This window comes from Anthonomus grandis, chromosome 22 (genome assembly GCF_022605725.1).
Source record: "Anthonomus grandis grandis chromosome 22, icAntGran1.3, whole genome shotgun sequence".
Lineage (NCBI taxonomy): Eukaryota > Metazoa > Arthropoda > Insecta > Coleoptera > Curculionidae > Anthonomus > Anthonomus grandis.
The window spans coordinates 18,449,923-18,474,000 of NC_065567.1; the positions used below are offsets into that span (position 1 = coordinate 18,449,923).

General features: G+C 30.9%; 1 protein-coding gene across 2 annotated transcripts in view; it reads left to right on the forward strand.

Annotated features, from left to right (window-relative positions):
- LOC126749180 (uncharacterized) overlaps positions 1 to 24,078 on the forward strand; it is a 185,354-nt gene that overhangs the window by 112,369 nt on the left and 48,907 nt on the right. For both annotated transcript variants that reach the window (XM_050458860.1, XM_050458861.1), the window contains exon 3: positions 20,429 to 20,586. In XM_050458860.1, the coding sequence (XP_050314817.1) occupies positions 20,429 to 20,586 (158 nt within the window). The remainder of the gene's footprint in view (positions 1 to 20,428; positions 20,587 to 24,078) is intronic.

Genomic DNA, 24,078 nt, shown 5'->3' on the forward strand with positions numbered 1-24,078 from the left:
TATATTTTCCACCATAGGAGATAAAGTTAGATAACAAAACTCACCATGCAATTAGGGTTAATTTTACTTGAGTTTGAAACCGTACTATATCTCCGGTAGCTCCTCTTCTGCTAGTGGCAGTAGACGATCTAGTAATACTCCCAAGTTGCCTTGCCAAGTTAGTTTAGTATTCCAGAAGTTGGTCATTAAGAAGTGTATATCGTAAAATATGAAGTAAGAACAACATACGTAATTTCTGATGGCTAAGCTAATTTGAACATACATACATATGAATTACAAGAAATGAAGCCTTTTGGTAACTTTTTTTCGTGCCATTTTGCCTTTTTTTTTAGTTTTTATGCATATTTTTTATTTGTGCTTATTTTCATGCATATTTGGAGCAGAAGTGATATATATGATGCATATTTTGCACTTCATGTGCCAACATTTTTTTCCTGATAAATAATCTGATATCTTATTTTAATAACAGGGAAATATTAAGCAACAAATCCCCATCACAAAACTTATTTTCCTTCCTTAATAAATGCCCAACGCATGCAAATATCTAGTAGAGCCTGCTATCCTTCTGCGGACATGTAGAAAATTTGAAAAAAAATTAAAGAGAAATCAACTCAACAACAAACTTTATTAGAATCAATGGCCAGCTCATCTACACAGGATGAGCAAAAATAATTTTATTTTGATTTGTGTAAAGTTCTGGTTTCCTGCAATATTCTACTTTATAAATTAAATAGTCAAATATTCAGTTCCTTTCTGCAGAAATACACTGGTAGATATATTCCAGCCGAATCAACTTTGCGCAAATAAAACTATATTGATCTAGTTTACAATAATATAATACAAGAAATTAAAAGAAAAATAGGATGCAACTACATATGGTTTTGCGTTGATGAAACGACGGATTTATGTGGTCGATACATGGCTCATTTAAAGATTGGAATATTGAACGAAGATAGCTCAAGTAATGCTTTTTTAATTAGCTCAAAGCAGCTGGACAAAACAAATAATAATACCATTACTAGATTTGTTTATGATGAGCTAACAAAATTCCCCTGTTCCTAGTGAAAAAATATTACTAATGCTCTCTGATGCAGCTGCATACATGGTAAAGGCATACATGGTAATCAACATCTAGTCCATTGTACATGTCTAGCACATGGATTGAATCGGGTAGCTGAAACTATTCGTGCCCAGTTCCCTTTGGTAAATAGTTTGGTAAATACAGGAAAAAAGGTTTTTGTAAAAGCACCATTAAGAGCTCAATTATTTCGAGAAAGGATGCCAGGACTACCTCCTGAACCCATTATTACAAAGTGAGGTACTTGGCTGGACGGTGCTTATACTATTATGCTAACCATTTTGAATCTTTCAAGGAAATCGTATTAGATCTTTCTGAATCCTCCTCCGAATCAATTTTAAAGTGCCAAAAGATAGTCAAAAATGAAGAACTTAAGCAGAATTTGGCGTTTATTAACACAAACTATAACTTTGTAAGCAAGGCCATCACGCAACTTTAAGAAAAGGGTCTTGCTCTAGTCGAATCTATGAAAATAATTAAAAATTTTAAAAATGATTGCCTAAAAGTACATGGTGGACCTGGAAAAATAATTTATGATAAGCTTAATGAAGTTTTAAACAAAAATATAGGGTATGAAATATTAAAACAAATTTCAAATGTGATTAAAGGAGATTTTGTTCAAGACCTTGCTATATCTGATGCTGCTTTAATTCCGAAATTTAAGTATGCTCCAATTACCAGCGTAGATGTTGAAAGAAGTTTCTCCCATTTAAAACTTGTTTTGAGTGATAGAAGAATGGGATTTTCAGTGGATATTTTAGAAAAACATTTAATTATTGTATCATTCAAGCATGAATAATATGAGCTGATGTTTCTTTTGTAAAAAAGATCATTATTAATGATGCGTTAGTTTATATTATCAAAGTTAAATAAAAACTACCGAAAATTTTTATTGTCTTATTTTTTGCCTAGTACATATTTCAGTTTTAGAAGTATTTCATATTGTATTCCGTGCATTTTTTAGTTTTTATGCCATTTTTTATGCTTATTTTAGGAATTTTTCATGCCTTTTTAAATGCTTATTTTTAATATTTTTATGCTTATAAATCCGTGCTTTATATATGACGGTCTGTAGAGGACCATCCTCTTTTAGAAGTTCATAAGTTTATAAGTTCAATAGTTTGTCCACTTTTGAGACAGACAAAAAAAATTAATTACAACCTGCAATGAATTCAAAAAAATATGTAATTTTATACGCTATTCTATTACTATGAGTATTAATATGCACCAACCATCGCCGATTTTACAAGTGCTTATCCATTGATACAAATTTATTTACCTCTACAGAATATTATGATACAGAATATATAATAGCTGAGGTCGGTATTAGTAGTGTACTCCTGAGGCTGATCGTATCTTATGGCATGGGGTGAGAAGTGTTTGTCTCACTTCAGGGTTTCTTCTAAGGCATACCCATCAACGTTATGCATCCCTCAGGTTTAAGCGTTACAGAAGGATATTGATTATTGTGGATTTTTACTAGGTCCAAAGTGATCTTGACAGGCTCGCTATTTTCTGCAACATATACGAGATCTGGATATAATATTATCCCTCGACACAAAACTATTTTTTTATATGCACATAGATTTAATATGTTCTACGGTCAAAAGAAAATGTGCTATGTTTTCAGATATTAAGGCAATTATTTGACTGGATAATTCAATTGTTATCGGTCGACTTAATTTTGGAAGCATGATACGGGGTGCAACATATAATATATAAATTAGCCATATAGAAAATAGACAAAATAAGTTTTTAAAACTCGTGTCCTTTAGGGGTTATTTTTGTTTTTCAAACAGTGCAAAAGTTGCTCGAAGCCACTTTGATATGTTGTCACTTTCTGGGAGACTTTCTACCAATTAACAGATGCGGTGTTCCTTTATCCATTTGGCTAACCTTAATTGTATTGTTTCTGAAATATTGCAGACTGTCTTATAAAGTTCTTTTTATTTTATTTAGGGAAACAAATTGTTCACAGAATTCCCCGTTGTGCACGATAATAAGAAGTAGAATCGCGTTTCACAATTCAGTCGATTTTTTTAATTTATCTCTTTTGAACTTTTACTAACAACAGTTTGTAATAATAACTGAAGCTCCTTATAAAAATATTCTTTTATATCCACACTGACATAGAAAAAAAATAAAAAACATCTAAAAAAAAGAAACCACTTAAAAAGACATTGGCAACTTAATCTAATTCTAAGCGTCGGTACAGTTAGAAATCAGGAACCATTATAGCCTAGTCGCAGAACCTGCTTTTATATAGAACCCCGTCATACCAACTTGTAAAAAGTAAGGCAGTAGTACCATTCGTACAGTTGAACGATTTGCAAGATTATACACTGTGACTGCCCGCATTATTTTATTTCACTTAAGTAATATGAACAACCGTATATCTTATTATTGTAATTTGCCCGATCTTGATTTTGACGTGAGGCAGAAGCCAAGTTTAACGCATTTGCTGCTTTAAACTGGGTAAAGCTTAAGAAGGCTATTGAAAGAAATCAAGTCAAACTTTTATTGTTTTATTTAACAAGTCGGTTATTTCAACGGCGGCCATTTTTGAGACCGGACCAGTTTAGTATAATAATGGGGCACCCTGTACCCCCATATATGGCCACGAGACTTGTCCAATTGCTTCAAAATATATTATTAAATTAACTCCATGTGCCTATATCTTTGGGCGAATCTCATAAAATCTACAAATCTGGTTGGGATTTTTTTTCTCCTTCTTAATAGGGTACTATCTAAAAAATAATGAAGCTTAGCATATATTTCTTGTGAAAAGATATCTAGGCATAGGCGAATACGCGACTTTATTTGCATTAAGTAAAGACGCGTTACGGCACTTTTTTACTCCCATTTACTTTTTAGACGCGTTAAAAACCCGAGTGTTTCTTAAATTATTTAAATTTTTAAATTTTCATACTTCTTGTAATAAATCTGATCCCTTAATTTGCTTGCAATCGACGAACAAACATTTTCACAGCGCATCAAATTTTTAGCGAAGTAAAATTGTTTTAATTTTTTTAAGCGAAAACCATGCTTCAAGCGAAAAAAAACTAAAAAATGAAATTTGCTAAAAAGTAATTGAGAATTTAAAAATAATTTTTGTTTTATGAAAAAGCAGTGGCGTAATATTTTTTTCACTAAAAATATTCAATGGAAGACCTGTAGGGACGCCACTGGCAGAGAAAATACATGTACATGTACTGAATTTCATAAATATGTCTATAATATTGTTTAAGTTATTATTAAAAAATTGATTTTTTTTTAAATTATAGGAACTTTTTTTCTTAAAATGGGTTCAGAAATCACCCCCTTAAATATTAGCACGTCTTTAAGGAACACCCTGTATAATGGGTTTTATTAGGTCTAAAAGTGGGAAAAATATTGATTTTTTCAGTTTTATTAAAATATGCTGTAATTTTTTTAAAGTCTCCTAAGTTGTGTTTTCTGTTCAGAGTTTGAATAGTTACATATAAATTCATATTTCTACCTTTTAAGTTATCTAGAAATTTTATGTTTTCGTACAAAAAAAATTCTCTTGCTATTCTTTAAACAAACCTTTTAGTTTCTGTCCCCTTTTCCAGATCACTCAAAACGTTTTTAAACAATATGTAAAGTAGAAAAGAATCAACTCTCTTTAATGTGTTGCTGTCATCAATAAGATTAATAATTGCTGAGTTGGATTACATAATATGTTGATCCCTGATAACAGTTGCGCGTATACACGCAAATCCCGCGGAATTTAGTACCGTTTTTAAGCCGTCATAACTGATTGTTCCCATGTCTGAACAACATAATCCAACGCACGTCCTAGCGTCCAACGTATAAATATCAAGAACGCATTCTTAGAAATGAAATTCTAACTTAAAATGCCATGTCGCGATCAGCTGTAACAATCTGCGAAAATGTTTCAAGGTGTCATTTTCACTGTCATAACTTTGAACGGCATATGGCACTCAGTTTATGTTAGATGTCTAGTTGCCTTATATTTTACATTGTTTGGTGGTTATTAAGATGTGTTAAACTCGCCGGGGCGTAAATTATCTAATGACATCACTAATAATGGAATGTGATATTAAAGTTTATTTTACGAGGAGATACGATGCATAATGGTAGTAGAAATGGTAGAAAACATATCACTCTGACAGTTCTCATAAAATTACATTACAAGTTACTTATTAGTGATGCTGGTACTCTTAAGCTTCTCGTTTTTATTAAGTGTTTTTGTTTAAACTTAATAGGTAAACAACCAAAGATCCCGCTATTATTATAAAGGCGAAATGGAAAAAATGCAAAATTTATGTATGTGTCACCACAATATCCAAGTATGTTGTACAGTTAGTTCATGAATATGAAAAGCAAAGCACCAAGAAGGCGCAGCGATTTTATTTTCTGTTGAAAAATCGAATAAAATGCGAAATAATAGATGTCGGAAAAATAGCCTTGTGTGTACAAGATCTGCATTCACTGCATATAATATTAAATTGGTATGGTATAACGTTAGGCTCGTTTTATTATGTAATTTTTTTTTATTCTCGTTAGGTCAACCATATTGATTGGATGGTGTCTTTACTACTAATTGTGGTGTAACCTTTCCTTTATTTCTTTTAATAATTAAGCTATAAAAAGGATTTAATTTTATGTATGTTATAAAGGAGACTATTTTAGAAATTAAAAGAATTAAAGGAATATATACATATTGTACCATTGGTAATCTTGAAACATTTGAATTTCTGTTGTTGGAATGGCTATTTTGGGCATAAACAAATTGTATACGATATTCATATTTTTCGTAATTATATATATATAAATTTTTAACATTTTACTTATGAATTTATGAGTCTATGTTGTCTAGTTTAAAAAGTTTTGTGTATGCGATTATGAGTGTTGAAGGCTGTATTTTACATTTGTTTAGATAGTTAGGAAAATCTTAGTGGTTACATCATTTTTTTTCAATTTAAGAATTTTGGATTACAAAACATAAGTACAAATCAAATTACGACCAACACTAATCGACAAATGACCAAATCCTCTGATTAATATCCTCCAAACTTCAAATAAAATTTGAACCAGAATAATAAACTATTGAAATTTGCTGATAGCACAAGATCTACTTACTTCTACTAACCCTGAATGTTTGTCAAACACCTTGAATAGTAGTGGGGAAAGTGACACTATCTATGCTGAATTTTCTAAGGCGTTTGATACAGTAAAACACAAGATCTAGCAAGCTGTAGATGACTGGGGTGGGTGGCAATTTGCGGAGGTGGATTGGCACCTATCTGTCTGACAGATCCTATATCGTAATAGCTAAAGGATACAGGTACCTTTTGGTGTGCCCCAAGGGTGTCATTTAGGACCTTTTTTATTTCATATTTTTAACATCCACGTGTGCTTCTATTTTCCATTACGAGTCCACTATATAAACGCGATATGTAGATACGGATCAATCTATATGTAGAGAGTAAAGAATTAACTTCTCAATTGCCCAAATGGATCAAGATCATTCTGGTCTATAGTAAAACCAGTTGGTCAAGGTTTCTGTAGGTCAAATATTCCACCATTGACTAGGGCAGATGGTTTTATTACAATGAAATGGAAGAGACAAACTTGCTGTCTTGGATGCCAAAAACAGTCTTTCAGCACAGAGATCTTGAAAAAGTTCTCAAAGGTTTAAACACTAATAATAAGACTACCGGCCTTGATGAAATACCGCCAATAAAAGTGTGCGGTCATGCTGAGACCACCGTTGTGTAAAGCGTTTTTATCTTTCATACAGAAGAGGTCTGTTCCCTGGAGACTGGAAACTTGCTCGGATTCAAACGATACCTAAAAAAGTAAGAAGATGGTACCCATCAATAACTATCCGATTCGTAATGATCCGAATCGCCAAAGTAATAGAGTCAATCTTGTCAATCAGCAAATTTTGATAAACCTGGAGTCCACCAAGACCATTAGCAATCGTCAGTATTGTTTTTAAAATTGCAATCATGCATGTTTAGACCAAGGTTATCGAACAATATGGTTAATCCCGTGCAACAGCACTGGATATTTCAAAGATCATCGATAAAGTCTGGAATGAAAACCTCTTAAACAAACTGGATTCTTATGTTTTGCCACCAGCTGCTTGAATTAGAAGCTTTCTCGAGAACCGATCCATCCAGTTTATCGTTGATGCTTGTTGAACGCAGAGATTTCAAATTAACGCTGGTATCCCTCAGCGATGCACCCTTTGCACTACTCTCTTCCTATTATATATCAACGACCTTCTTGACAAGACATTTAATCCAATTTACAGCTTTGCTGTTTCTTGTTTCCTTGACAGTACATATAGTGTCTTCCTTTAAGTCGTCCAACCAAATAACTTCAGCTGACACCCAGTCCCAACGCAGATTAACGCAGCTAAAACTCAGGCTGCTGTATTTACAAAGAAGATTGCTTTTGCCGTCCTAAGCTTTATTTTGTTTGGGCTTACTCTGCCGCTGTGTTCATCAGTTCATCAGCTTATTGGGTGTGGAGGTTGATAGCAATATGTATTGGCATGATAATGTCGCGGGAATAGCTAAAACGGCTTGTCAAGAATTTGAAGCCTTCTTTAAAACGAAAAGGCTTTTATCGCTTTACAATACTCAGATTCGTCGATCTCTTGAGTATTTCTCTCACCTATATGAAGCTCTTCACCCAAAAACACTTGATTTTATCTAGAAGAAAACTATACGTCCTATCGAGAAGATCTAGAGATAACTAAAAGCTTGCACAGTTTGGCACATAGAAGAAAGGTGGCTGTTTTATTGATAATGTCATGGTAAATCCTCTCCTTGCCCTTTCGAACTGGCTTACAGCATTTCATCTAGAGCCATACATACAAGATTTACTTACTCGAGAGGCAGATGAGACTCATGAATATCGAGTGCATTTGCAGATGCCTAGAACGTCGTTATACTGAACATTACAACTTGCAGTACTAAAAAAAATATTCATCCAGATACCGTCATTGCACTATTCGTGATACTAGAGCACCATAGTGTTTGCCCTTATGTGCCAGTATATTTGGTAAAAAATGCGTAATAATTACATTGACTGGTAGTTTTGCCCACATGTATTAATATTTTATAACTATAATAGTTGAAAGTTGTAATATATATGCTCCCGTGCATAAATAGTTTTCAGTTACCTATTCATAAGACCTTCACTTAGACTTTTCTTAATTTTAATTATGGTTAAATATCATAAAAAGATACCAGTTACTAAACTCTAAAAAGATTCTATTAAACTACTTCGTCTCTATCTATAGATCTAATTTAGCAATTTCAATTAGCGGTTGACTGGTTAAAGCGGCCCTATTCAACGTACGTCCCCAGCAAGGCCGTTCTTATAACGGATCGTCTGCTCGCGCGAAGCACTTTTGCAACAGACCAGCTCTGCTCAGCGTTATACATAGCGCGTTATGTGCTAAAAACCGCCTTTCGTTGAGACATAGGAATTAGCAATTACTTTAACAGTACCTGTCGTAAAAGCATCGGCAAATTTTTAACTTGATATGATTCACCTGATCTTCTCTGAGTTGCCGTTGCTTCTGGCTAGGATGGGTAATTTTAGTGATGATACCGATCTCTTCGGTGCGAGCCCATCAAAGGAACTTTTGTTCGTTTTATCGAGGCCACATATTTTTGTTTGGTTGATTTGTTATGTAAACTAAGATTTAGGATGTGCTGTTTTCTCTTTTTTGTTTAAATATAACACTTATATAAATTATGTTAAAGTGTGTATAGCGCGACTCTTAAAAATAATTTTTTTCAGCCCAAACAACCATAGGAAAATCTATAAAACCATAAATAATTAAAAAGAACATTTATCAAAATAACTTAATGTAAATAGAGATTTAAAGTAATAAATTTGTAGCTGGAGGTCAATAAAAGATCTAATTTCAGAGGCTGCACTGATCTGTGACTTGTTAGTTAATGAACCAAAATTCAAATATGCAGATAATTAGGAAAATATAATGGAATCTGATAGAATATTAAATTTGAATAAGATTTTTTTACTCATCTACTTAATGTTTAAAATGTAAATAGATGAAATTAAGAAAAATACGAACGGACCAAAAATCTTATAATTTCTTTGTATCTATTGTTCACTAGATTGTAAATAACAAGCTGATCTATCTGCTAAATCCAACATTAATTTTTATATTTAAACCTTCTGTGTTTAACTTCTTGCTGTAAAACTAATAGAAGGAGATAAAATGCTTGTGAAGCAGTCTATTCAAAATATCTTTATTCGATTTTTTTTGAGGCACCTGGACTTCTTTTTCTTTTCTTGTGAAATGAGGATGCGTAAGGCATAACAGGCTTATTTTATGTTTTTAAATATTCCCAAGTACTTGCCGTATAAGAAATTCCTATATCATCACAATAACCAATAATCTTAATAGTACAACTGGTATTTTTAAATCAATAAATTTTGCAAAAAAACAAATAAAAATAAAACAAATTCTCGAGTGTGCGTGACACCCGATCTTTGCTCTTCTTTTTCCGATTCGTCCAGGTTCTCATTCTTGTTAGCAGCCTCTTAGAGCCGAGCTATTAGTGTCCCATTAAATCACCAATTTATTAGTGCGATATTAGAGACGTCCATTAGTCGGTGGTTTTATAAAATTTTACGTTAAGTCGTTTAGTTCCCAAGACAGGATGTTGTGGTTTTTCTTAATTATAATATACCCCTAAATATCCTCTTAATGTGTTCGTTTGGGGACTGTTTTAATGGTTTTGCATGCAAATATTGTATTTTTTATGCGTATATGTCTATATTACTAGAAATTTTTATTGCAATTCATAAAAACTCACATTTATTGGACCTTTAATTTATAATTTATTAAAGTAAAGGTGTTTCAATTTCATGATTGACAAAAAGATATTGCAAAAAATAGGAATTAAAAAAAAAGCTATATGGTAGAATTAGCACTGCCGTAAAAATCTGCCTGCGATTATACTTACCTACCCTTAATTGCTGCCCCACCATAATCGATCACATCATAAATATTTGGAAAAAGGACATTTTCCTAATCAGTAGAAAGAAGCGAATATTATTGGTCTATCTAAGAGTGGAAGGAGTGGAAGCCCTACAGAACTTATTGATATTTGGTCTATATACAAACTTCCTGTGCTTTCAAAAATTCCTAAATATTGGGGAAGAATATGGAAAATCAAATGTTGGACTATTTAAGTAATAACAACTTGATTCCTTAATATCAATCATGATTTTGAAAGGGTTATAGTTGTCAAACCGCATTATCTTAGGTAATCTAATAATAATATTGCTATCGTATTTGTCCTTTTAGATTTCACCGAGGCATTTGACTTTTTGTAGTAGTAGTAGCCTCGTGGCCGTTTTACAATATACGGGTTTTAGTGTTTTTTTTGCTATAGTTTTAGTGTCGTCATTTTTAAGCAATCGGAAGAGAAAAAGTAGTGCTGAATGAAAATTCATGGAAGGTTGTTGAAGTAACTTTTGATATACCCAAGGTAGAATTCTTGGACCTTTGTTATATACTTTATATAAGACATAAGTAACAAAAAAATTCTCTACTGCAAATATTATTGCTATGCAGATTGTAGTTGTATTTTCCATTTAAAAATACTGTGAGGCACTGAGCTAATCAACTCGTCAATAACCTTCAGGAAATAGAAAACCTTCTGTTAAATATTAATCCAATTAAATGGAAAAAAGTGTAGGCAACCTCAATTTAAAATTTAATAATGACACCATAGGTTTCAAAAACTGTGCAAATTGGCTTTGAAACTTAGACTTTTTTGTTATGACTATTTTGTTATTTATGCACTTTGCCTTGATAATTCTGACTCATATAGGATTTAAAAACTTCAAAATTCCTGTTTAAGGCTTTTATTTGGTATAAGAAGGAGACAACAAATATCTCAGAAGTTGAAAAAAGCAAGTTTGTTAAGTTTTTGCAAGTCTTCACCATAGTTATCTTAAAGAATCACTTACTGGATAAATGTGGAGAATATAAGCCCTACTTACTCGTACAACAAAGAATTATACATATAAGAGATCTTGTTCATACTTAATTGTATATTTCGTCAATAAATTTAAAATTATGGATTTTACTGTTTTCGATAAAAGCCTTTGGCGAAAAACCAGACTGCTTCTTCTGAAGAATGTGTAATATCTAGCGGTTTAGTATTAATATTATTATTATTATCCCTAGCGAAGGTGTTATGATATAATTATATTTAGACCTGAGTTCATATCCGCTTAGTGTTAAATACATTTTTATATGTTTCTATTCTTAAATTTTTTTTACTATTGCATTTTGTATATGTTATCGTGTGTAAAGGCTCCTTTTTTATTGGTGTAACTTATCGACAAAATTCTCATTTATACGAAAAAAGACATTAATAATTGTAAGAAAATCGTTTTAAAAAGGTGGTTTTATTTAATTTTTGTTATTTTTTATTTTATTTAAATTTTTATAGTTTTTTTATGGAAATATTTAACTTTATACTGGCTTTTTATCAAATATGTTTGATTTCAGTTATCAGTCATATAAGTCGTTAAAACAAATTATTTAAATTATTTTTAGCGTTCACAATAAGACAGAGATAATTTTTTTCAAATTAATTTTTATTTTTTAATCATAATTTGTATATTTAAATTAATTATAGATATTTAATGTAAAACAAATTATGAAAAATTACATATGGTTACTAACAAGAACAGGAAGATAAATAAAATAATTAATAATATTTGTCCTGGCAGTATCGATTTTAGCGTCATGTTGGATTGAGTTTATAATGTCTGTATTTTCGCAAATTTAAATAAAAATGCCGTACGTGGGTTTATTGGAAGTTGAGGGAGGAAGAATTATTGCACTGGTGGAATAAGGCATAACACAAAGGCAGATCGCAAGATCAGTGGGGGTTACACAAGGAGTTGTTTCAAAAACCTATTCAAGTTTTCTAGAACTGGCAATACTACACAATAAGGAATAGACCGAAGAGAAGTCATGGAAGAGTCACTACAGAAGGGCAGGATTGCTTTGTAGCTCAAATAGCAAAAATAAATCTTACAACATCTCATCTAGAGCTTTAAATGCCACTTTTTCAAGCTACAGGTATTAGTGTTTTTGTCAAAACTATCAGACCTCGTGGTCGGAATCATTTAATAGAAGACCAATGTCTTATTTTGGGTGAAAAAACTCCTTTATTTTCCATTCCACAAACCCTAACAGATCAGACGTATGTTGTTTTGCAACCTGGAGTCTCTAGAGAGCTAGTTTTGGGGATTTTTTTTATTTATGCAAAATAATGCTTCAACACATACCAGCAGAGTTGCATAATATTCCTTAGAAAGTGAAGGTGTTGGAGTGGCCTTCTTGTTCACCGGATCTTAATCCTAAAGAGCACTTAAGAGATAGGATGAAAAGAAAGATAAGAAAATTCTCCTAGTAGCATAACTTTAACAAGCGATTTTAGTGGAATGGGCAAATGTTTCCCACAAAGAAACTAGGTATTTTTGGTTAATTATATCTAAAAAATTACCCTTAAGACCTTCGAACTTCCAAACCTGTACATTACATTCGAAAATGAATATAAGGCGGGGAAACGATAATAGTATTTTTGTTTAAATTGGTCAAGGAATAAACGTAAAAAAAGAAAATCTTAAACCTACAAAACTGTCAGAAAGAGACTATTATTTTTACTTAAAAAAAAAAGTAAATGAAAATAACCAACTAATATAATTTTTAAAAATCATCATGCTCTTTTAAAATTTTTATGATAATTTTATTAAAATATCATTTAAACAGTATACTCCTTATAAAAAAAGCTACTAATTAAATAACATGCATAAGCTAGAAATAGTTATTCAACTAATAATTTATGACAACGACCGTGAAATTATAGCCGGGTCAAGCATCATCGTCAGATTTACATTATTTTCCGACATTTTTGTAATATTTTTACCGCTCCTAGGATCCTTGACATTCTGGTAAATGCGTGTACGAGTGTCATTTTTAATTCAGACGCTCATTCTAAGGAGATAATCTTGCAGATTGAAAATATTTTTAGTATCTTGCACTTAAGTGAATCGGGGTGTTAAAAACGCCTTAACGAGGTAATCCAGTATACCGGCTGTCAGGGCTAAGTTAACTCGTTCAGTTTTTTTAGGCTTTTGCTAATGGGTCTTGATTAAAACGGTTATATATCGGTGTAAACAAAACGTCAGAATGTTTTTTTGTCAAAGCTAAATTGCTATAAACACGTCTACATGTCGGCGAAGTGTAAAATTTACTTTGATAAATTGCCCCATTTCAATCTGTTGTGTAGAAGAACAATTATGTTGGACAATTTCTTATATACACGCATAGAAATACCTTTCATTGTTTAGAAACATAATTATAAGTAATCTATTTCTTAAAGTATACGCTACACACGTTTCGATAGCCTTGTGCATACATATTCAATTAACCTAGTATTTAAGATTGCGTTGCAAAATATCAAAAATTTAACCATATACGTACATTCACATTAGCAATTGCTGAAACAAAAATGACATTCCGTTCTTATCTAGATGCCAACAAAAACTGCTCTAAATATGTTACAAAAATGACACAACTCGTGCAATGTTTCAAGGCGTTTTTGATCTAACACAGATTGAACTAGATATATAAACCATAACAGATCGTGCAGCTTTTTAAAGGTGGTACCTTATGTACTGACCCGAGGCAATAGAAAGGTTGGTCCCAGTCAACTATATCGGTTAAATAACTCTAAGTTGTATAATTTTGTAACAAGCCTCATTTTGCAAAATGTGAATCAAATAAGCTGTTTTATCGACCCTTGTTGGTTATAATTTACTATAATTTTTGATAGGGACTGCGATCAATCTAGATTTAACTATTGGTCACATTAAAGCAAGTTATCATACTTTAACGAGATATTTGCAAAATACGCTTACCAGATTTATGTTTTACAACATGAAACACGGAGGAAATTAGAAGATATTATGTTGTACTAGGCGTATACTGAAACAAACGCCTATTCAATGCAAGAATGTGGTATAGCAGTTTTCAATAAATAATTAATGTTACAGAAGAACAATTATTTAGCCTTGATTGAGATTTATTCGCAAACACTCTCTTTGCGTGCTCGGTGTAACTCAGATTCTTCGATGGTGCAAAAACTTGAAGATGTTTTCATAAAACTGTCTATACACGTTATTTTCTTAAATAAACTATGCGTAAGTGATTAAAAAATCACTTAAAGACATTATAGTATAATTTACGATAGCAATACCATAAACGTAGAGAACGAAAATATTTTTAATAATATAAGTGCTATTAAAAATATACTCAAAACAAATAATCATTCAAAATATTCCAGTGCATTTAACAAATTAATTTAATGATATTATTGATGGTTATTTAAATTATGCTTTAAAAAACCTTTGAGAGAGTTTTTCCCTAAATAATGTAAACGCCACTTTTTCAACACTTTTAAAAAATATATATTCACAAAACACTTATTTAACAATATAAATTTACGAAAAAAAATAAATAGAAATAAATTGATATTCGTAAAGAAAAATTTATATAGTCAAATAGAGTAGAAGAACATTATTAAATTAAGTAAAAAGGAGCATATTAAATTCTCGTTTAGTATAATTACTTGAAATGTATAGGGTTGTTATAGGCTTAATTATAAAGTAAAATGTGCTAATTTTTTCCTTTTTGAAATATAAAATTAAAGTTATTTTGGATTTTTCGCTTACAACTTAAATAAATATTTATTATTTTCAATTTTTAAGGGTTTAGGTTTATCCTAATAAATGGTCAAATAAAATCCAAGGTTTTCAAATTTTCTCCTTTTATTGCCAACATTTCGGCCTATATTAGGCCTTCTTCACGGCAAACAGAAACATCAAAGCTCTTCGTTTAGTTGTGACAAATCAGAACATAGTGGTTTCATAGATTGTATTTGATGTATTTGTTGTTGAGGAATATGTCACTGTTTGTGCGTAAGTAACAATGTACTTAACTATAATGAATAATATTTTAGCTCATTTAGAAACGTTGGCAATTAGAGGAAAAAATTTGAAAAGCTTGGTTTTTATTTGACCATTTATCCAACTTAACCTTTAAAAACTAAAAAAAAATTGACTGGGTCACTAAAACAACACACAAAAACTATTTATTATTCTTTTACATATATAAAACAATAAAATCTGTCAAATAAAAAAAATTTACAACAACTTTGCATCTATACTATTGAATTAATGATACGTAACAACATTTTATCAAACATTATAAAAGTCTATTTTGATATATTGTTCTTGTATATTAAATGCAAGAACACAGATTTATTTATGAATTTGTAATCGTGCTCATTATAATTATGCATAAAAAAACAACATTTAATATATATGTAGCTATTGAGCCAATTAGACAATTTTTTAAATATAAGAATTGAAAATTATATAATGTAAATAATGCAACTTTATTTAATTTTTACGAATTAAGTGGAGCACAAAATTAATGGTTTATTATTTTGGATATTGGATTATAAAATTTATTTAGTTTATTTAATTCTTAAAGTTCCAAGCTTGGAGACAAAAGTGTAAAGTTTAATTTTTTTTATCCTCGCTTTGACTGGTTTAACAATACATATTCTTATTTTACCACAAAAAAATAATCTTACTCCTAAATCATTCACTTACAATGAATAAAAGAAATTCTCATAATCTTTTTTTCTTTTGACTCTTAATTCGCTTTGTTCTAGCGTAAAAATATCGAGGACAACTTTAAATAAGTACCCAATTAAAGCGGTGGAAAATAGAAATTTACCTGATATAAAAACTGTATTATTATAAGTTACATAAGTTTCTTAAAATATGTATTTAATAAAAATATTTATTATCGAAGACCTTATGATATAAGAATATTGGTTCTGCACGAAACGTGAGCATATCCGAAATCCTGTAATATTTTTTTTGTCCCATAATAATCTAGATCGTGATTAAAAGTTTTTCCGCTTACATTTTATGGTGGAACATTTTTAAACCTATGTTTAAATCAAATCAATTTATGTAGGAATCGTAATTATAGGATCGAGACGAGAAGATTAATAGGTTCTTAATTACTAAAAAGCTAGATGCACTAGCATTAAATAAAACTTTTACTTTTCGGGCGTATTTATACCATTAGGAGCAAAGCTTATATTATCATAAAAAAAACTAATCATAGGGGAGTTTTAGAAATGCACTTTGGTCTGTATAATTATGTGTCATCTATGATTAATTTTAAACAAATTAATTATTTTATAAATTGTTAAAATATAATTGAATTTATTAAGCAATTCAATAATAGCCGAAATTATATATGTTTGCACACGATAATTGTCTTAAATAAAAACCGTTAAAAAATGTTTGTTAATAAAGAACAACCAGAAGAGTCATAAATGTCGCACAGAAAAAGATATGTGATAAGAAGTGTAGGGAAATTAGCGCTGATAGGCCAAAAAAAATGCTTAATATCCTAGAAATTCAGGAAAAACCTAAAGTCGAACTCAAAAAAAGCAAATGTGCAAATTATTTCAACAAAGAAATAAACCGATCACTATCAAAAGCTCTTGACTGAAAACAGACAAGAATATTTGTTGAAGACACCTACGGATGTAATAGTAGAGGATGATACAATGATGGTCAATATTGACCAAATCAAAAATCTAGTATGATATTTGAAAAAATGTAGGTCCAACAGAAATTACCGCTGAACTAATGAAACTCAATTAGTTTCATCAATCAATACCTAAATGGAGGTCCCATTCCCCCAGAATGGAAAGAGGCATATATATCGGCTATCCATAAGAAAAGTAACAAATTGTTAAGCTATAAAGGTATATCTGTAACCAGTACCATGAATCATCTGTGTTGGAGAATTATCCGAGATCTCATTGAACCGGAATATATGAACAAGGAAGAAGTTCAGTCAGGATTTCGAGCTGGAAGAACGTGTAAGGATAACATATTTTGCTTAAAACAAGTTATACTCTGTCAAGAAGTTGTGGAAATTTTTACAGGAAACCAATCTTGGTCACTCTATTACAAAAACCTGTACAATGGAACATCGTCAAGAGAAAAAATAGATAATAACTTGTCAGAGAAGTTTCCGGTAGATGAGGGTTTACGCTAAGATTGCCGTGCATTCCCTACATTGTTTAAAATCTGTATAGCGCGAGATCTGTTTCAATGGAAGAGAAAGGACATCGATATCGGAGACACGTACCTTTATAATCTACAATTTGCTGACGACCAAGTTATCACAGCGAACGATAAAAACGACTTACAATATAAGACGCGAACATTAAGGGTATAATAACTGGGAACTGGAACTCAATACACAGAACACGAATATCTCCTCAAAGAAGCAGAACCATCCAACATCCAATTGGATATAGATGAAGCAGTAACTAGTTGCAACATTTACACGTATCTTGGTGGAAAGTTAGACTTCTGGAAAAGACGTATGCTAACTTATGGAGCAAAGAGATGTAGAATAACAAAACAAAATCGAAGAAAACTTAAAGCGACTCAAATGGAAATTTTTTGAAATGGATCACTGAGTATATCAAGAACAGATAGAATCCGAAATGATGACGTATGACAACAAATGAAAATATAGACATAAAGCAAAATAGCTAATATGGTACCGACATATCCAAAGGATGGAAAAACAAGACTGATCAAAATTTCCATGAAATGGGTACTACCAAATCGCAGAAAACTAGGGAGAGCAAAGAAAACCTGGACAGAAGGCACACGGTTTAAAAAAGAAGTTAGGCATCGGACAATGACGAAAGAAGTTTTGAAACCGATATATATAAAATTAAAAAAACATTCAAAAAATTGAATATAATTCAGAAAAAAAAATCATTACTATAAAAAAAAGTTAAAAATTGACGTGAATGCAGAATTTCAACCGCAGCATATTTAATTCTGGAGTCAGCGAAGGAAAAAAGGATCCCAATCATTGGACTGCTTGGAGCTTAGGTTATCATTGTCTTAGGAACTGTGGCAGAAATTATGGATAACGTCATATTAGGTCATATATTATAAAAACTTCGAGGTTTTCATGCACGATCTATATCAAAATCATACAAACGCCAAAGAAGTTATTTAGAGGAGGTGATTAATGTTACAACTGCAAGAATGGATTGAGAACCTAGCTTGATTAAGCCTTTGAAAAATTGTAAAGTATATGATCAAAGACTTATTTCAGCAAAAATATTATTATGAAGTCAGAAAGAGTCTACTCTTTTGGTTCGAATGGTAAACTTAAAAAGACATGACCAACTCTACCAACCTGGAACAGAACAATTCTGAGCAAACCGTTAATCAGCAGTCCTCTACCTAGTTATCGTTATAAAATAATATTTAAAAGATCTTCTGCCAAATCGATAGTGAACCAGAATATAAAATTGCGACATCCTATTGAACAAAATTAAGATGTATTCTTCTTACAGAATATTGATCTGGGAAGTATTGATTTGGTGCAGTGAATTAATACGTGAGATTTGAATTAAAACTGAAGATGTTAATGATAATTAAGAAAATGCTAATACTCCGATAAATTAAGCACCTGGAAGGATTCCGATAGCTATACACAGTGAAATTTCTTTAATTCTGCAAGAAATTAAGACTTTATATGTAATAAAACCCTTAAACCTCTCCAGTTACAATAAAAGAAAAGAAATTATGGTGACTGAATGATATTAATAAGAAAGACAATACCCGGGACACGCTGAACACTTGAACGTGGAGATTTTTAGGTGATGCGTATCCAGAAGGTAATATAATCAGAAAATAAGAAAAAATCTGTGTGGTCAAATGAAATAGGACTTGGCAGTTTACAGTTATGCCATTTTCACTCCATAATGCCTTAGCCACCTTTAAGAAACTTAGGAAAGCTACATTGCGTGGAGTGACTTGAGAAATAGTCTTTATTTAAATGATATAATAATATTGGAAAAAGGATTTGAAGAATACCTAAAGAATGTTCAAGAACTATTTGTTTAGCTCCGAATGACCAACTTTCTGCTAAGCTTCCAAAAAGAAACTCGACCATGTAATATGAGCGAATGATATCAAAACTGATCCAGATAAAGTAGAAGTAATCGAAAATTGGCCACGATCTATCAATAAATACCAAATAGGAAGCTTTTTGATTACATAATACATAAAATTCGTTGATCTTGCAAAACCTCTACCGACTAAAAAGAGCATTCTGCACATCGCCAATTTTAATAAAAAAAACAGCGAATGAAGAACATAATCCAGTGAATACCGAGATAACCAATTACTACAACGGTATATTTTATTAAAAAAAAAACACTTTTAAACGAAAGTAATCAAATCGTAAAGTTTAAACGCAACCTACAAAAATGAGAATTTGTGGTAAACTAACTAAAAAAAGTCGACTGCATAAGTATCATAAAAATTTTATTTGAAAATAAAGACAATTAAATAATGTTTAAAGTTTTTCATGCCGCCTTGTGGTTAGACCGTTTTCTCAAATTTCTCTTTTCTTTTTTGGTATCAATAATGAGCAATTTTTTAAATAAACCTCGCCGAGCATATTATTTTTATTAGTCTAACTCAAGTCAACGTTGAAATTGCATACTTTAATTACAATACTGCAGCATTTAAGATTCTAACAATATATTATGTGGAAATCGTGAAAGTTTATTTTGCTGACTGACTTAAAACTATATCATTTATATAAAAGTTAGTTGCGTATACTTCTAAGTTAAATAATCTAATTGCAACTTTTTTGTTTAATTTTCCGTAAAAGGATGTTAAATGCAGCCTTGGGTGGACTTTAAATTAGACATTATACAATCACCAATGCTACCCAATCTATACCGTATATTTTTAATTACTATTGTATGTTAAATAAGTTTAGATAATTTTGTTGTGTTCACCAAAAAAAAATTTAAGAACATCTTTCGGATTTCTTATAGTAATTGTCTTGAAATTCCAAATACAGGAAAAATTAAATCTTGAAAGGATTTGCTTAGGAAATCAGATAAAAGCTTTATTTATTATAATTAGCCCAGAATGTGCAAAAAGCTAAAATTAAAAAATATATATATTTTTGGATTTGGGGATTTTGAAACAATTTCGAGATAAGGTAAAGCATAAGAACATTGTTATTTTATAATTAATTAATTATCTCCAAGCCAATTTGATATCACAATTAGAAAATTATTCAAAATTTAATGATTTCTGCATCATATCACTAATATTCCTTTTTATTGATTCCAGGATCATATACAGGAAGTCCTAGATAAATGGACACAGATCGATGATGAGATCTGGGCAAAAGTCATTGTTTTGGAAAGAAACAGACGAGTAGCCAAGGCATATGCTCGCGCACCTGTCTTGACAGTCAATGGATCGGATGATGGATTCGATGGTTTCAGGTATGTAAAAAAATCTTTCAATTTAATTTTCAAATTCGTTGTAATCAATGTAATTCAATTGGTTTCATTAGATAACCCAGTGCATTGCTATTTTTTTTTTGCTTTTTATAGCAGAATTTCGGATGTCCCTACCTCCAACCAAGTATTCTGTTAGGTCATGTAGGTCAATATAGCATCTTCCAGTATAAGCTTGAATTTGCTCTAAGATCTTGATCAACTGTTATATAGATTTTTTTTCTATTTGTGAATTATTAACAATCTATAAAAAAAAATGGATCTTTCATAATTATCAAGAAACCTGTAAATGACCACCAACGAAATTAATGTAACAAGAAATTAAAGTTCCTTTTACAGATTTATCAAATTATCGAAAAAAGATACCTACCACAGTAACGTATTTCAAAGAAAGGAAAAGAAACGCGTTTATTTGTTAATTTAGATTTAAGCGCCGAAAGTGAACGTTTTGATTTTTTTGCTGAGACCCACTGCATCGTGGCCATTGAACCAGTTAATTTTTTTTAAATACAGACGCAATGTGACGAAAGAATTATATATATTTTTCTTTAACCATATTAAATTTTAATCTTTTTTTTATCTATATCTAATTGTGTATAGGATTATGCAATTTCAATATATTTCCATAATGATTTCTAAAATCTTGCAATCTTTCTAAAATATATCGATGCATCTTTTAAAACTAAATCTCATTTTGCCAAATAGGCTAAAGTTTTTGCTAAATAAAAATTAGTAGATTTTGAGAATAAATAGTTATATGGTATAGGTAGCATTTTAGAGGTAGGAGTATACACACTTTTTAAAAAACTCACTTTTAGACAAACGAATCTAGAGTAAAAAAAGTTGAAAACACAGGTTCTAATATTATTAAATGACTGAGAGAAAAGGGTTGCTTCTATTTAAAACCTGACAAAGGAAACAAGGTTGTTATTATAGATAAAGCAGAATATTTTAAACGAGTTGATGATCTTATTGATAATAACCCACATGACAAGATTTCTAAGAAAAAACTTATTTTTTCATCAGATCAATTCAAGTTCGAACCCGACAATTCAAAAATTATAATGTTTACCAAAAATCCATAAGCCTAACAATAAAATGAAACCAATTATCTTCACTATAGATTCCCGAACTTGTCAAAGTTTTTAATAAAGAAATTTGAGACAGATAAAACTTTAAAAAACCTTATGAATATTTTTTAGTCGAAAACAAGCAATGATTTATTTCAAAAGTTATTAATTTCATTTTAAGCGAAGATGGATTTCTAGTTTCTTTCAATGTATAACATTCCTATACCAAGAACTTTGGAATATCTGATCCAACTTTTGGAAAGTAATGGTTTCTATTATATCCAAGAACTAACAAATTAATAAAGCTGTATGTCATAAGATATTTTAAATACAACAATTCGTATTATGAACAATTGGAGGATACTGCCATGGGTAATTGCCTCTCTCCCTTTTTAGTAGAGCTCCTTAAGAACCATTTTTCCACGAGTTTCGTTACTATACGTGATGATATTTTAATCTTGTCTATATGGCTTAATGTCAAGTATCATCAACAAAAGTATCAGTATCAGCAAAAGTTTCATCAATATGCCGTTTCCAGATTTTTGGGTATAATTTAAATTCCAATTCCATATTGTCTATAACAAGAGAAAAAGGAAAATCCTTTGCAGTACCTGAGACTTAATAGATTTAGATAGACTTAGACATATAGACTAGATTAGACTTAGATAGATTTTCCCATTGTATTCATTCTAAGTTCCAGAAGAAAAATCTGGATTAAATATTTACTATTCTTATTCCAAAATTATTTCTGGAATTGGAATCTTATATAAACAGTGATTTTACCTTAAAGCTGACTAGGTATCGCCTGGTGTTTGAAGTGTGTGATTAAATGTACAAAATATTTTGCAACGAAATATGTATCTGACATGATGACAATGTAGATTATTCTAAGAGGAATATGGGAATAATGAATATTTGGAAGTCTCTTAATATTTGACCCAAAAGTATCACGTATGTCATAAATGTTAGATATAGGTCATAAGTAAATGTCCTATTTATTTATTTATTTATTTACGGAATCCATTTACAAAAGTGTTACATAGCATACCCATACAAACATATATAGTTGGATCAATGGATCTTTGCGTTTACGTCATCACGTGTTCAAGGTCGATGTTTATATGAATCAATCAGTTGTCAAACCAGCATCAGTGGCGGCGACATTTAATTTTGAAACTTAAAAAAAATAATAGGTTTTTGAGCAACCCGTATATTATACCGTAACCCAAATATTATTACACCAAAACATTTTTTTCAAAACAAGTTTTTTCTCATTGAACAAAAAAAATATCAATAAGTTTAAGATAGAAAATTCAGTTATGAATAATCACTGTCACTATCTTCCGAGCTAGTTTCACTGTTTAAACTAATTAGAATTTCGGGTATCTCTTCAATAATGACTTCCCTATCATACCAGTCCTTGATTATTTTTTCAGTGTGGCAAACCTTAGCGTTCCATACTTCTGGTGTACATTTCTCTAATGATTTTTTCCACATATCCAGTACATTTTCATCTTTATGAAAATGTAAAGAACTTGTGTCTTTATGAAAGAACTCTTTGTAAAACAGAAAAAGGTTTGGCAAAAAACTATTTCAATAGAGCTTCAACGAAACACAAAACACAACGATGAACAGTAAATAAGAAAACAAAACAAATCAAATATCTCTAAAACTCTTTGGCAAGGCAAAGCAAAGTCGAGAACATAAACAAACATGGTTGCTTGTGGTTGCAGACGAAGATCTAAGATGTACAAAGAACTTTCCACAAAATGTACTAAACATGAGGTGCTATTACAGCAAATTCTAAATTAAAACTTGTTTTATTTACAAGCCGTGGTTTCCTTTGTTCATTAGAAGAAAACAAGTAATTTTTTTAATATCTAAACATAAAATATATATTATACCAGTATACTTCTATATAAAAAATGTATTATATTTAGTACATTTTTGTGAAAACGGGTACCCTCCCGGAAGGAAATATTCGATTTTAAAACCCGACGGGGAGCCAATGATGTTGAAAGTTTATCATAGACATGCGATCGGATGTTTGTCCTTGTCTAACTCATAACTGTCGCTCCGACAGTAGGTCGAGTATTTTGAAGACTTACGTTCTGTGCTCTTTCTCATTTGATTTGTCTAAATTAGAAAGAGAGCGGATGAGAAACAATTGTGTTGAGTTGAATGATAGTTTAGTGACGTGAACGCAAAGATCCATTGATCCAACTATATATTCAGATACAAAACTATCTATAAATCAATGAAAGGTGTAGATGAGTTAATTAATTAAAGCCCCTATGAAATAATATTCTTTAACTGCCCCTTAAAAGATGTAATCCTAGAGTCAAAAAAGCTTATCTGTCCTCACAGACCATTAGCACTTCGAGCCATTCGTGTAATTGGCTCATTA